The sequence below is a fragment of the Peromyscus maniculatus genome, chromosome 7 (assembly GCF_049852395.1).
Source record: "Peromyscus maniculatus bairdii isolate BWxNUB_F1_BW_parent chromosome 7, HU_Pman_BW_mat_3.1, whole genome shotgun sequence".
Taxonomy (NCBI): Eukaryota; Metazoa; Chordata; class Mammalia; order Rodentia; family Cricetidae; genus Peromyscus; species Peromyscus maniculatus.
This window is the reverse complement of record NC_134858.1, coordinates 95176651-95191780: the sequence shown is the minus strand read 5'-3', so window position 1 is coordinate 95191780 and position 15130 is coordinate 95176651. Positions and strand designations below refer to the sequence as shown.

General features: G+C 44.1%; 1 protein-coding gene across 5 annotated transcripts in view; it reads left to right on the top strand.

Moving 5' to 3' along the window:
• The window catches only part of Clstn2 (calsyntenin 2), a 594115-nt gene that overhangs the window by 442445 nt on the left and 136540 nt on the right, over window positions 1-15130 (top strand). For all 5 annotated transcript variants that reach the window (XM_006975155.4, XM_015994073.3, XM_076576877.1 and 2 more), the window contains exons 3-4: window positions 6387-6582; window positions 7448-7656. In XM_006975155.4, the coding sequence (XP_006975217.2) occupies window positions 6387-6582; window positions 7448-7656 (405 nt within the window). The remainder of the gene's footprint in view (window positions 1-6386; window positions 6583-7447; window positions 7657-15130) is intronic.

Here is a 15130-nt window from a genome sequence, read left to right as displayed (position 1 = left end):
ACTGCCCAAGATTATTAAACTAACTATAGCAGACACAAATTAAAAGCTCAAAAATTAACATTGCCAACAAACACTTTCATGAACCCAATGTACCTGTCCACCATTCTTTCAAGTGAAAAGAGATGCTCTGGAAAGTCCCTGCTTAGCTCGCAACTTACCTTCCTCACACTTTTTCAGACACCACACCTGCTGTGCCAGGGGGGTTAACCACACTTCCAATTTCATCACATTGAACTCTAAAGGACCCAAAGTTAGCCGGGTGTGGTGGTATATACTTGCGATGCCAGCCCTCAGAAGGCTGAGGCAGGAGAATTACAAGTTTGAGCTTAGCCTGAGCAATATAATGAGATCCTGTCTCAAAACAACAGTAACAAGAAAAAAGTATGAACCCAAGGGTTTAGACTAACAAATTCAGTAAAATCAATACCATTTACTGAGAAGCTAAGGTCATTCTCTGCTGATATTAACTGATTTATTTTTTTAACTATGAGGATGCAGTGGTGAAATGCACTGCTCAGACTCCCACATCTTTTCGCCATTGCTTTTACATCGGCAGCACAAAGCTCAGCATAGTGAAAAGTCAGATAACCATCTTAGTGTTGATAGGATGTCACCATGCCCTTGTGTCGCCCTAAGAAGAGCCTTGGAATCTCTACAGACTAAGCTTTGTGCTGAAGCATCCCAGCGACAGTGTGACAAGTGCCATGCACGAGCTGATGGGTGATGGGACTAAACGCTCAGACGTACGTTTCATTCATCATTGTCACAGTGACCAGTGGTGAGCCCTTTGACCCCTCCCAGACTCAGTTTCCCCATCTGAAAGCTGGAATCAACACAATCCATTGTTCAAGCGTAGGAGTTGTGCTTTCAAAATATTCTTTGAAAACCAAGTCGGGGGGCTGCAGAGATGGCTCAGCAGTTTAGAGCACTTGTTCTTGCAGGAGACCAAGTTCGATCCCTAGTGCTCACATGATGGCTCACAATCATCTGCAAATCCTGTTTGTGGGGATCCGATGCCCTCTTCTGAGTTCTGTGGGTACCAATCCTACATGCATGCAGGCACAAGAGTCATGCACATAACATACATCTTTAAAAAAAATAAAGAAAACCAATTTAAAGACATTTTTCTCAGAAACGTCTGACAGAGCTGAGGAGACAGCCACACCCATTTCCGCTGAGTCTGGGGCGTGCATTACTGCTGAAGAGAAGGTAACTGTGCACCACAGACAGCAGTCTGAGGGAAGGGAGCCAGCACATCCCACCCCGGAACTATGACTATTCCTTCCGGTCAGGCTCTCAAGGGCGTTTGTGATGAAGCTGAGTTCATCTACCTTCAGCCACAATGCACGATGGGTAGGGGATGACACCCAGAGGCTCAGTGACCTCAGCTGACTGCCAACCTGATGCTAACCTGTGTGTCACATACACTGTTTTACACGAGCTCTCACTCTGTCTGTCTGTCTGTCTGTCTGTCTGTCTGTCTCTCTCTCTCTCTCTCTCTCTCTCTCTCTCTCTCTCTCTCTCTCTCTCTCTCTCTCACACACACACACACACACACACACACACACACACACACACACACACACACAATGTTGGAAAGCAAGATTTTGATAGGGATGTTTTTATCCAGAGACCATTCAGTCTGCTTTGTTTTTCGTTTAAGTACTTCATCCTCCCACGGAAAACCTTTATTAGTAACAAACTCTAGACCAAGGTGACCCAGTGTATCAGATATTGGTGCTGAGAGCTGGTGTGAGCATCTTCATTCCAAACCTCCATCCCAGATCTTTCTCTTAGCTTTTGCTTTCTTTCAATTTGTGGTATATTAATTTTTCTATTTGATATAGTTCGATCTGTAGAAACATGGAAATCTTTTCTCTATTAAGCAGCACCAGTTTGTGTGCATGATGTCTGTGTGTGTGGTGCATGTGCCCCATGTGCCTGTGTGCGATAGTTTCTCTATCATTCTCTTTTGTTACCTTGAGGCAGGGTATCTCACAGAACCAGAGGCTCTCAGAATCTGTCTCCACTCCTCAGTGCCGTGGTAACTGTTATGAATAGACATGCCTGTCATTTTACATGGGTGCTGGTGATTCAAACTCAGGCCCTTATAACAGCAGAGGAAAACCTCTTAATGGAGCTGTCTCCCCAGCATCAGCAGCACCAGCTTTAAACACAAGCATTTTACTGGAGCACAGTGCCTTTCTGACCACAGAGACCTGTGTGCGCTCACATCCACACCAGAGAAGCTGCTCCTACCATAGTTTCCATCCTGCCACACTGGACCCCACAGTGTTGAATTCACCCTGTCCCTTCCTACTGAAGGTCCCCAAGGCGTATTGTTCCTTCTGCCTGAAACAAGATGTCCAGCAGCCTTGTATCTACTCTGTCTCCTCCTGCAGTCTCTGCACAGCTTTCACATGCTTAGGCAAGCATGCCCTGCATGTCCCGCTGGATCTGAACCCTGCATCTCTTCTTCAGTGCACATGTGATGCTCCCAGATCTGAACCTGCATCTCTTCTTCAGTGCACATGTGATGCTCCCAGATCTGAACTTTACATCTCTTCTTCATTGCACATGATTCTCCCTATTCCTCCTTTTCTCCCTCCTTCTCCTTTTTCTAATTCATACAATTTGAGTCATGAACGCCTATAATCTTAGTATGTAAAAGGCTAAGGTAGGAGGCTTGTGAGTTCCAGACCATCCTGAACTAAATAGTAGGACCCAGTCTCAACACAAAATGACAGTAATGATTTGTATAAGCTTGTATAGAATAGCTGCCTTGTAGGTTTGTTATGAGGGTCAAATAAGATTGCCTGGATACAATCTGTGGCTCTGACTGCTTATTTTCCTGGACTGCAAGCAGTAGTGTGTGGACCATAGCTGGGGCTGGTTGTGTTCATCACTGTTTCAGTGATGCCGGGTACTTAGTTCCTGATAAATATTTACTGCGTGAATGGATGGATTACCCATCAAGAAAATGTTTGTGCAACGGGAGTAGTCAGTATTCAGTATTCAGTGATTCAATATTCAGTAAAGAGGCTTGACAATTAGTGTGATATGAGTTCTAAGTTACGTTCAGAAGGGACCAAAGTCTGTTCCAGTCTGAGTTGGCGAACACTAAATGATCCCTGAGCTGGTCCTGTCTGTAGTCAGCCCTTTCTCTAACCCCAGGGCTGCTTGATAACACTGTTTTAAGGTACCCAAGTCATCCATCCTTGTGTTTCTAGTGTAGTTCAGTGGTGAGGGCTTATTTGATGTGATCATCAGCTTTCTGTCACTTTAACGAAATGCCTGAAAAGGAATGGTGTGCTATGGTTTATTGTGTCAGAGGCCTCAATCCATGGACCCTTGGCCCTGTTTCTCTGCGCCCCAGTGAGGCTGTGTGGACCTTGGGCCCCATTGCCTTAGGCCTGGGGTGAGACTGAGAATCATGATGGGGGCACATGGTAGAACAAAGCTGCTCACCTATGGCAGCCAGGAAGAACAAGAGGGAAAAGGGGGAGGCAGGGACAAGCCCTAACCTTCCTGAGTATGCTCGCACTGACCTACTTTGTGTAGCAAGATTCTGAATTTTAACAGCCCGTTCAGTTAGGAACTCATCAATGGATCATCAATCCATCCACCAGGTTAATGCCTTCATGATTCAACCACCTTTCAAGGTCACACCCCTGACCATTGCTACATACAGAATCAAGCCTACAATGAATGAGTCTTGAGGTGAGGATATGAGTCTTCATATGCAAGCTATAATAGCTGGTCCTCCAAGTGCTAGTTCCACTGAATTACACTAAACTAAGCAAGATGGGAATATGTGACCCAAAAGTTTACTTCTCCTGTCTTCCCCGGGTCTCCTCTGTGTCCTTTCCCTCCCCCTCCCTTTTTTCTTCATAAAGATTGCTGAGTCCTGTGAACTACTTTGGTTGTGATCAGATGTTGCCAGCAGAAAATTATCCTCATCTATTTTAGGTCTAACTTGGCTCTTCAGAATGAAATGGTCTGATTAGCCTTATAATCACGAGGGTGGTTGGGCACTCCAGAGAACGCTTCACAACCAGTTTGAGTACACTGGTAACATTGTCACAGAGATGCTGATCTTGGGATAGAATCACAGGGTACACTAGCTAATTCAGAGCAGGAATTAAACAGATAAAACCTGTGCTTCTGCCCTGAAGGCTACAGAATTACCCTTGTCAGAATGAGCCATGCTGAGATGCCCAGTGAACCTTGGGCAGCAGCAGTTAATGGGAGCCTATGTTCCTGTTAGAACCTGCCCCACAACCCATCTTATCCATTATTGTATATCTATATTTGAGAAATAACTAGGAAGGGAGGTAGTGAAAGTAGAATGTTCATAATGAAATTGAAGATCAAAGAAATAATAAGAAAAGCAAAAGCCCACGGGTAAGATTGGTATTGATTGAACATCTTAGAAAACATTGCTAGAAAGAGATCAGGGCATGCTGTATCCATGGAAAATGAGGGACTTGGCTTAGCCACACTTGAATTAGAATATGAATCATTCCCAGAGGCATCCCTGGGGGGCTCTTTAGACATCTTAGTGCTGTTTCAAGATAGAGTGGTATAGTAGAACACATGTGGGTTTACAAGCCAGCCATACCTGGGTTTAATGCCCACTTTTACCTTAGTGACATTGAGGAAGTAACCTCATTATCTTCCTCTTCATTTTCTCTCTTCTCCTCCTCTTCACCTCCTCCTGTTTTCCCTCCTCCTCTTCCTTTTTCTAATTCGTATAACTTTGAATCATGACGGCCTATAATCTTAGTATTTAAAAGGCTAAGGTAGGAGGCTTGTGAGTTCCAGACCATCCTGAACTAAATAGTAGGACCCAGTCTCAACAACAAAATGACAGTAGTGATTTGTATAAGCTTGTATAGAATAGCTGCCTTGTAGGTTTATTATGAAGGTCAAATAAGATTGCCTGGATACAAAGATCATTGCCCAAAGCAGGCATGCAATCAATCACATTATTCCTTTGCCTCGAATTGTCAGCTCTTATCAACAGCTGGACAGAGTCAGGGTTAGAGTGAGACAAGCTAGTGCCTCTGTCACCCTGAGAGCAAATTCTCTTAGGCACATCCCAGGGAGTTCATGTGCTTCTCCCTGGTCCAGGCATATACCTGAAGCAATGTCAGACCAAGGGTGAGGCATCTCAGAGTAGATGTCCTTCTCCCTGACTTCATCCCCTGAGCCATCATACTGATGGCTCACCTAAAACCCAGAGAAGCACTGTCATCCAACTTAAACCTATCATTCATACATAGCACACTTGGAATCTGAACCCAGATATATTGGCTCCATACTTCAGTAGCCTACAAATGGGCTGTCCTGCCCATCTCAGAGTGCTAGCATACCCCTTGGTGCTGTAAGTGGCCTCTGGACAGCTGGGCACCATTTTCTGAAGTCTACCATTGCTCTTAATACCATAAGAGGAAATGCCTCAAATTTTCAGCACATCTCAAAACATTTACTACAGGGCCTGCTTTATAGTCAGAGTTCAAGAAATAAATATTCACAAATAGAGGAAAAAAGAAGATTCCTGTGCCCTTATAATTCTAATGCAGAGAAACAGTTATAATGAACATTAACCCAGCTAAAGGGGCAAAATGCATTAATTTCACCACAGGCTCTGCTCTTTAAGAAGTTAGCTGTTCAAGCTCCGTGGGGAATCTTGAACTCACAGAGACTCACTCCCACTGTTTCAAAAGAGAAAATTGCCTACCCCCACTGTGAGAGGCGGGTGGAGAGGCATAATGGAGGCTGGGGGAAGAGAGGGAGATTCAGTTGCAGCAATGCACTTGTGTAAACCCAAGTGAAGGACACAGAAAAGCAACATTCATACTTGAGATGAATGAAGGCTCTGGCTCAGGTCTGGCAAGACCTGGGACTCTGTTTCTAACCATCTTCTGGTCATGCCGATGCTGCCAACCCATGAAACATACTTTCAAGCATTGAAGATGTTGTCACAAGACAACTGATTGGGCAAATCTTTGGCCCTTGATTATTTCCATCAACAGCCCTTTGTCTTTTAACTGTGAGCAAGTTCCTTAATCCCAGACCAGGCAAAGGGCAAGGGAAAATCTGCCAGGAAGACTCAGAAACTGGGAAAGCATCACTCCCCATACAAAGACTACACAAACACTTGCTGGGTGACATCCCCACACATCAAGCACTTCCATTTTGTTCTCTATGAAATGAGCATGGAGGCAGGCTGATCTCCAGAAGCCAAGTCTAGAGGAAGGATCCTGAGTGTATGGAGGGAATTGTGTAGAAGTTGTGGGCTTGTGGATCTGGCTCAACAGACACACTGTCTTCAGCCTGGAGACTCCCAGGATTCACCCTTACTGTACTCTCTTCTTCTGCAGGGGAAATCTGTGCATTCAAGATCCATGGGCAGGAGCTGCCCTTTGAGGCTGTGGTGCTGAATAAGACATCTGGAGAGGGCCGGCTCCGTGCCAAGAGTCCCATCGACTGTGAGCTGCAGAAGGAGTACACATTCATCATCCAGGCCTACGACTGTGGTGTGGGACCCCAGGAGGCAGCCTGGAAGAAGTCACACAAGTGAGCTCCCTGTCTCCCACTTTTGCCCTGGGCTACCCACCTCCATTTACTCTATTTACAAACTGTTTTTTAAATACATCCATCTATGGGTCACACCAGAGGTATGGCTAGAAGGTGGTTTAAAACTCCCAATTCTATTAGCATTGCCTTGCCTAGGAGCAGGAAGTTGGTTGTAGTGGTGACTGGCGGTGGTGATAGGGCTTATATTATAACTGGTCATATTGGAAAAAGACCCAGATGTGGCCAAGGTGATAGTGAGTGCCCCCAGAACATTTGCACAAACTTATCTCTACCCCGGGAATCCTGCACCTGCTTTTCTTCTCTGGAAGAGACCCCCAGGCCACCTCCAGGACCTGAAAGCATGGCTTCCTCCAGGAAGCATTCCCTAAGCCCACCCCTTGGCTCAGATCTAGTCTTAACTTTTCTCTTATTTCTGCAATGCTCTTTGTTTCTCTCTGTCACTTATGTCTTGCCGTGAGTCAGCTCTGCTCTCTCCCTTATGGAGTTTGGCTCAGTCACAACACAATGTAAGAGCTGTTTGACTTCTCACAAAGTGGAGGAATGAGTGAATAGATGAAGGGAATGGGGAAAATGGAGAAGATGGAGAGGGAATATGTAGCCTGAAGTAGGCAATACTAGGGAATGGTAAAGAGTGGGGATGATTCTATAGGGCAGACTTGCTCAGCATCAAGGCAATGTAGGTGGTTGCTTCCCAGGGGGAGGGGAGACAGAGGCGCTCATGCAGCAACTGCCCTGAGAGCCCTGAGGCCTCTTCACTCACATGGCCTTGGATGGATCAATGCCCCACATCATATGGCGTGGTTCCTCCTTTACCATCATTTCTTCTCTCTGATTTGTGCTCCAGGGCTGTGGTCCACATCCAGGTGAAGGATGTCAATGAGTTTGCTCCCACCTTCAAAGAGCCAGCCTACAAGGCCATCGTCACCGAGGGCAAGATCTACGACAGCATCCTGCAGGTAGAAGCCATTGATGAGGACTGCTCCCCCCAGTACAGCCAGATTTGCAACTATGAAATTGTCACAACAGATGTGCCTTTTGCCATTGACAGAAATGGTGAGTGTCCTGAGAAGACACCAGTGCAGCCAGGATAACGAAGTCACCATCCCTGCTCTCAAGGCCAAGAGGGGCCCCACTTATACTTGACAGTGTTACCTTCCTTGCAACCCTTTATCTAGGTTCCATGACCCAATTATGCCCTTGAGATGGTGGCTCATTTATGATTAGAAGCTTGCTAAGTCTAACCTATTTCCAAGAAGTCCCAGGAACCTCAATGAACAGGGTCTGGAGAACTCATAATCCCACACATTTGTATACAAAACAAAGATAGTCTCTGGAAGAATTATTTAACTATTATCTAGGTGCGAGCCTCATCATCACCTTGGCCACATCTGGGGTCCTTTCAGTATTATCAGTTATAATATCAGCCTCCAGCCCCCGCCCCAGTCACCACCACAACAATCTTCTTTCTGCTTCTGGGCAAAGAGATACTAGTAGAATTGGGAATTTTAAACCACCTTTCAACCATAACTTCGTTAAGGAATCTTTAAAACTCTTGCTGAACTCCCCTTTGAGAATTTCAACCATAGCAGAGCCTCCTCCCAGTTTGAACTGAACTGAAAGTGGTCCCCTAAAACCACTTGGATCTTTCTCATCCCCATTAATATGAATCCTGTTACAGTGTACACATAGCCAGAGGTCCAATCAACTCAATCCACATGGACTATAACTTGATTGTAATGAAATAGTACTATTTGCTGAGTACATTGCTCATTTGTAGTGTGAGTTGTGTGGGTATCTATATATTATCCCCACTTCGTTTCAGATATCATTTAAGTAGCACAGAAGGATGCAAAAGTTGCAAGACCTGACACATTCTGTAACCAAGTGTTAGGTTTGATGATGGACTCAAGATGGAACGAGAATAGAATTCAAGATAGCAAGCAATGAGGGAGGAAAAAAGAAAGAGAACCAAGGGGGCATGAAGAGTGAAATTGTGTATGAAGCATGCTGGGAGCTGGAGTGAAACTGCAAATTAGACATGAGAATCTCGCTAGCCAACATCTACAGGGGAAACAAATGAGCCATGTGTTCCTACCTCTTCAGGAATGCTTCATGACATTGAGACCTGAAGGAAGTTTGCACTGTGGTATAATCTTCTGCCTCCTAAGAACAATACCAGAGTCTACAGAGGAAGGGAACACTTTCATCCCCACTTTGAAGTAGCTTCCTGGATGATCTACCTGACTGTTAGGACAGAAGGCTAAAAGACATAGGACTAAGGGTTACACATCTGGGTATGATTAAATGCTAATTGTACAGGGCAGGAGGTTGGTGCACAGGAAAGAGAAGATGGGAATACTGGAGTGAAGAGAAGTTCTATTTGTACAAACTTCCAGAAACACTCCCTCACAGCTTCTCCAGCAAGCCAAGCTAAGCCCTGTGAAAGGCTGGCCTGTACCCATTACACACACACACACACACACACACACACACACACACACACACCATAAAATGCAGAAGAAATGTGGTTTTCTCCTCTAGGCTCTAGGTTTCTAGTCCCCCATCATCAGTTGTTCAGTCTGTCCCCACAAAAGCTTTGGAATTTGGGGCACAACAAGCACATGGTAAACAACAAGACATCTGAGTGGAGACACCTATGATTAGTGGTCAGACTCCACTTGGCCTCCTGGTCCTTGTTCTCAAGAGCTCCCAAGGAAAGATGAGATGCAAACTCTTTCATCTGAGGGTAAACTGCCCCAGTCATGAAGATAATTACTCACCTTGATGAGCCATTTTGCTAACATATGCCAATTTATTTCCCTGGCTGTCTCATTAAAAGTGAGTAATGGGCCTTTGCCAGGCCTGGCCTCCGACTTTGGTTTACACTGTAAGATGGTGAGGAGAGTTGGCGCTCCTAGGGAGTGTGGGCTCCCAACAGAGAGACTTCCAATAGCAGCTCTCCAGGTAAAGAAGACAGGACCTGGGCAGCTCCCATTCTCATGAGCTTTCCCGTGGGTCCTTAGCCATCACTTCTGTGGTGACTTTCTCAGCTCCTTGAGGTTCTTTGCCTATGACCACATCATGGAAAGTACTGCTGAATCTTGGGTGCCTTCTTTGGCCACAGGTTCTCCACATTCTTCATTCCGCAGCTAAAGCAGATGCTCCTGGCTCTTCAACTTGCCAGGGTCTTTTCCAAGGGCAGGGGTCGGGGGTAGAAGAGACACAGTGGCAGGACGGTGACAGACACTAGGTGGAGTCAGAGTGACCTCTTGTACCTAGGGCACTCAACCTGTAACCCCTTGGCCTCCTTCCATGTGGAACCTTGGCAGTATCAGTTCCAAACTCATTGTGGGGTTCTGCAGCTGTGGATGAGGGTGTGTTGAGAGTGCTCAGCACGTAAGCAGTGCTGAGTAATGCTGCTGTCTATGGTCATTGGATATTTGTTCCTGTGACTGGGGCATGGGGTTCAGTCACTCTCCATGAAATCTGGGCGGAGATGACAAGCATATAACTATGAAGTGAGTTTTACCACCATCTTGGAAAGTTCTAGATCTGCATCAGGTGGTAATACAGGCTCCATCTACTGGCTCTAAGCCCACCTCTCTGAAATAAGCACAACCTGGATCCCTGTTTTCATTAGACAAGTGGGGAACTTGAACCCTAAGGCAAGGAGACTTTCCTACTACATTGTCATACTATAGGCACTTGGGGCTTCCCACTGTAAACCTCTTCCTTGATGATAATAGAAACGAACAGATGGCACAGGAGTTTCGGTTCATAAACACAGCGTAGGGTGAGATCAGCAAAGAGGCAGAGAAGGAGGTCCCAGGTTTGTCCCCCAACAAAGAACAAGTACATAGCCATGCACAAATGAAAGCAACTAGTCTAGGACAACTTGAGATCAAATTAAGAAATTACAATACAATGAAAGAAATATTGAGACTAGCAACACAAAAATTGAGTAAGAACATCAGTTTCATTTTACCGGCACCATCCTATCCCCAGACTGACAATGCCCTGGACAGGGAGGGCTTCCCTCACTCACAAATTCCTCTCACAGATAAAAAGTAGAGCCTGCTGAGCAAGCAGCTTCCCTCGACTTTCAAAACAGTTCCCACATGACTCACTTCAACATCATCCTACCAGATCACTAGGAAGGCCAATCTAGCCAAGAAATCAGGCAATCTAGGAACAAATTAGATGGCCGGGGGCTCTCAGTGTCAGCCACGTAGCAGGAATCACCATGGTCTCCAGTGGCCTGCTCTGCAGAGAACACCGGCGGCCTTCGCTGGGCACCTCCGGCACTCTCTTGGTCACTACCCTGTAGCTTTCATTATCATGTACCCTGCAGTGTTTGGCCTGGTGGACCACAACACCATTCCCCACATAGGAATCCAACAGACCGCATCCTCTTTCACCACTAAGGAACCCACAGTTTTTCACTTTTTCAGTCCCCGGGTGTTTGAATCACTACTCCTCCTCTTCCTCTCTCTCGAGATGACCTGGCTTCATCCTCCAGGGGTAACCAACCGGACACCAGTACAGCCGGTGGGTCATAAACAAATGACCTGTGTGCACACTGCAAGGATAAGCTGACTATTACATGTGCACTTGTGAATAATCTGTAAGCCATGTGCCCATGAGCAGCTGGACTCAACTCCCATTACAAGGTCTCCCAGCTGAACACATGGCTGCAGCTATCTCATGCAGTCATGAGCATGCCTGCCAGCCCTAACTCCCATCAGAAAACCCCATAATCATGTTAACTCCCCTACCCTTAAGTGTAAGTGTAAGCTCTGATGCCTCTAGCTATAGGTGTCTATGGAGTCACTAAGCCTGCTGTTGATACTGATTGGCTCATGTGCTCACAGTCAACCCTTGTAGCTACACAAGTGTACACAACCAGCCCCAGCTGCATCACTCATCACCTTGACCACCACTGTGCTTGCACTCATAGCTTGCATTTGCCTACAATCATACTGCTAGCTTGAGCGCTATTGTTACCCTATACAGACAACTGGCCTCATCTCTAGAGCTGGCTCCCATGCACCAAATGGGTGTACAAAGCAGTCATTAAAATGGAATGTGTATACATTATCAGCCCTATGCCTGTAGACACACCCTACACATATCCAGATCTGGCTCTATCCTGACCCTTTTCACCATGTACATTCCTGCAGATAGTTAGATGTGCAACAACAGTCTCAACATCTGCTGTGTCAGCTTCTTGTCACAGCTACCACTGAGAATACCAAGATGCCCCTCTGTCACCATATCCCTTGCAGCACCAAGGACCATATATTGTAGATGTTGCACACCCCAAATTCCTAAGTCAAGACATCATGTTCTTCCTTTCACACCTGGGACCACATGCTGGACACTTAAGCATGGGGCCATAATGTGTCTCTTCAACCCACACAGTGAAGGCATTTCATTTCTGAAGCCATCCCCAAAAGTCTAGAAAAGGTGCTATCTCTTCAAATGCTCAGGCAACTACTGAAGACTGCAAGTCATTCCTACCACCCACATGTAATTTCAGTTCCAGGGGAACTGATGCCCTCTTCTGGCCTCTGTAGGCAACAAGCATGCATGTGGTTCACAGACGTACATGCAGGCAAAACACACACTGAGATAAAAGTAAAACAAAATGAAGTATTTAAAAAAAAAAAAACCTTACAGTCTGGGAGATAGTAAAGTAACATATTGAAAGTGATTAAACAACAATAACAAAAAACCCTGCCATCAAAGAATACTTTACCTGGCAAAGCCATTTTTCAAAAACAAGAGAGATATGACTTTCAAGATGACCAAAAATAAAGACAGTTCGTTACCACTGAACCTATCTTACAAAAAATGATATCACTCCTTGAACCTAAGCAAAATGATGCCATTTAATAATATCAAAACATATGAAAGTCATTGGTACTGGTAAGTACATATCAAATTTGCAATATTCTGATACTATTGTGGTGGTAGGTAAATTACTTAGAAGTATATCTTAAAGACAAAGGTATTAAGAATGAGTACAGCTAAGATAATATATCAGTAAATACAAAAGCAGGTAAACCGTGACATCCAAAACACACACTTGAAGAGAGGTGCTACAGAGCTTTTACTAAGTTCGGTTGTTGTCGGGTTTTAAAAGACCAGTGTAAGACATTTAGTGTAAGCCTCATAGCAACCACAGAGCAAATCCTTGTAGGTGCACAGAAGGGAAAGCAATGAAAGTATTCTACTATAGAAAAGTATTGAGTCACAAAGAAAGCATAGGAGGAGATGAATAGAATCAGGATCTAGAAAACAACTGGAAAATTTAAAATAGCAATATTAAGTGCTTGATATACCAACAATTACTTTAAATGTAAATGGATTAAATTCACCAATCAAATTTCACAGAGTGATTAAATGACTAAAAAATAGACTTTAAGTGAAAGACTCTATCAAGAGACAAAGAGGGTCAATATCTAATGATAAGGATCAGTTTATCAATAGCTAGAACAATTATTAAAAAAAAACACATGCATACAGCATTGAAGCATCTGAATATACAAAGCAAATATCCACAGAGCTGAAAGAAAAAATAGACAGTAATACAATAATAGTGGGAGTCTTTCATACCCACTTTTAGAAATGGGCAGATCATCTGGACAGAAAATCAATAGGAAAACATTGCACTTAAATTATATTTTAAAGTCCAATATACACAGAGCATTTTCTCAAAGGCAGCAGAATACAAAGCACACAGGAGATATATTCAGGATAAATAATATTTGAGCCCCAAACCAGCCTTAAATTTAAGAACAAAATCACACCAACCATATTTTCTGAACACAACTGTATGAAACTAGAGAATAATAACAGGAGGAAAGCAAAAGATGGACAATTCACAACTAGGTGGTAATTATGTAACATTCACCTGACCCACCTGTGGGTGGAAAAAGTTACCAGAAGGAACGTGGAAGAGTAGCTGGAGATAGATGAGAGGGGAAGTGTAACATACCCACACTTAAGCTGCTGGAAAGCAGTTCTAAGAAGTTAATTTTTGGTTTAAAAAAGACCAAAATTTAAATAACTGGATGTTATACCTCATGGAAATATAAAAAGAACAAAGAAAGTCCAAAATTAGCAGAAGGATGGACTAACCATGGCCAGAACAGAAATAAATGAAAAAGCTAGACAAACAGTAGAGAATAAATCAGTGAAGGATATTTTACAAAGATAAAACTGACAAACCTTTAGTTACGCCAGAGAGAAGAAAACGGATACAACAGAAGTACAAAGAAATTGACAAAAATGATTATACACCAACCAGCTGAATAACCTAGAAGAAATGAATACATTCTTAGGGGCATATAGTCTACCAAGACTGGGTAAATAAAACAGGTAAGGAAATTGAATCAGTAATTTAAAATTTGGTCTTTTATCCACAAGTCTAGGACTTGAGAGTTTCACAGCCATTTAAATACCAAATATTTAAAGATTAGCTAGAACAAATCCTTCTCAAACTTTCCTTAAAAAATTAAAGAGGAAAAAGTAAATCCCAACTTACTTTAAAGGCTAATAATACCTCTATACCAACCTCAGATAAGGATACTACAATAAAGGGAAATTATGCACCAATACCCACAAGGAACTTAGAAGCAAAGATAATCCTCAACAAAAGAGTAGCATGATGCCTGCCTTACTTTCCCTGCTGTGATCAAATGCTCTGAGGAGCAGAGCTTACAGGAGCAAGGGTTAATTCTGACTCACAGTTCCAGCACGGTCCGGCTTGGTGGAGAAGACCAGAAAGCTGGTCACCACTTTTTAATGCTGCTCATCTCCTCAGCAGCTCTTTACAGTGCCTTGTTTGTATTCTCCTAGTCTGGAACTCTAAGCTTGCTCCAACGCCTTTCCTCTGCGGAACAGATTATCTTCAAATTCAGTGTCACGCAAGTTCTCGTGAAGCCGCAGAAAGAAGCCAGATTCTTGGACAAAATCTCATACAAGCTGACCCTAGCTCAGCTCCTAGTAGAGTCTTTTCTTCCCCTCTCTGAAAACTTATGAACCAGGCCTCCACTATCTGTTTGTTTGCTATTTTCCAGCATTGTATTTTAACCCCTCCACATACCAGAATGGCCCATTAGGCTCATTTTATAGTATGCAAAGTATTTTATAACCCAGGATTCTAGAGTGTTCTAAAAACCTCCCTCAAACCGGTCCCACTTCCCAATACCAAACTATGTCTTAGTTACTTTCTCATCACCATGGTAAGATACCTTGACAAAAGCAACTTAAAGGAGAAAGAATTTATTTTGGATTGTACTTCCCAGAGCTTGTCTTAGTCAGTGTTCTATTGCTGTGAAGAGACACCATGACCACAGCAACTCTTATAAATGCAATCATTTAATTGGGGCTGGTTTACACTGTCAGAGGTTCAGTTCACTGTCATCATGGCGGAGACCACAGACATACAGGCAGACATGGTGCTGGAGAAGTAGCGGAGAGTCCTACATTTGGATCCACAGGCAGCAGAAAGAGAAAGACA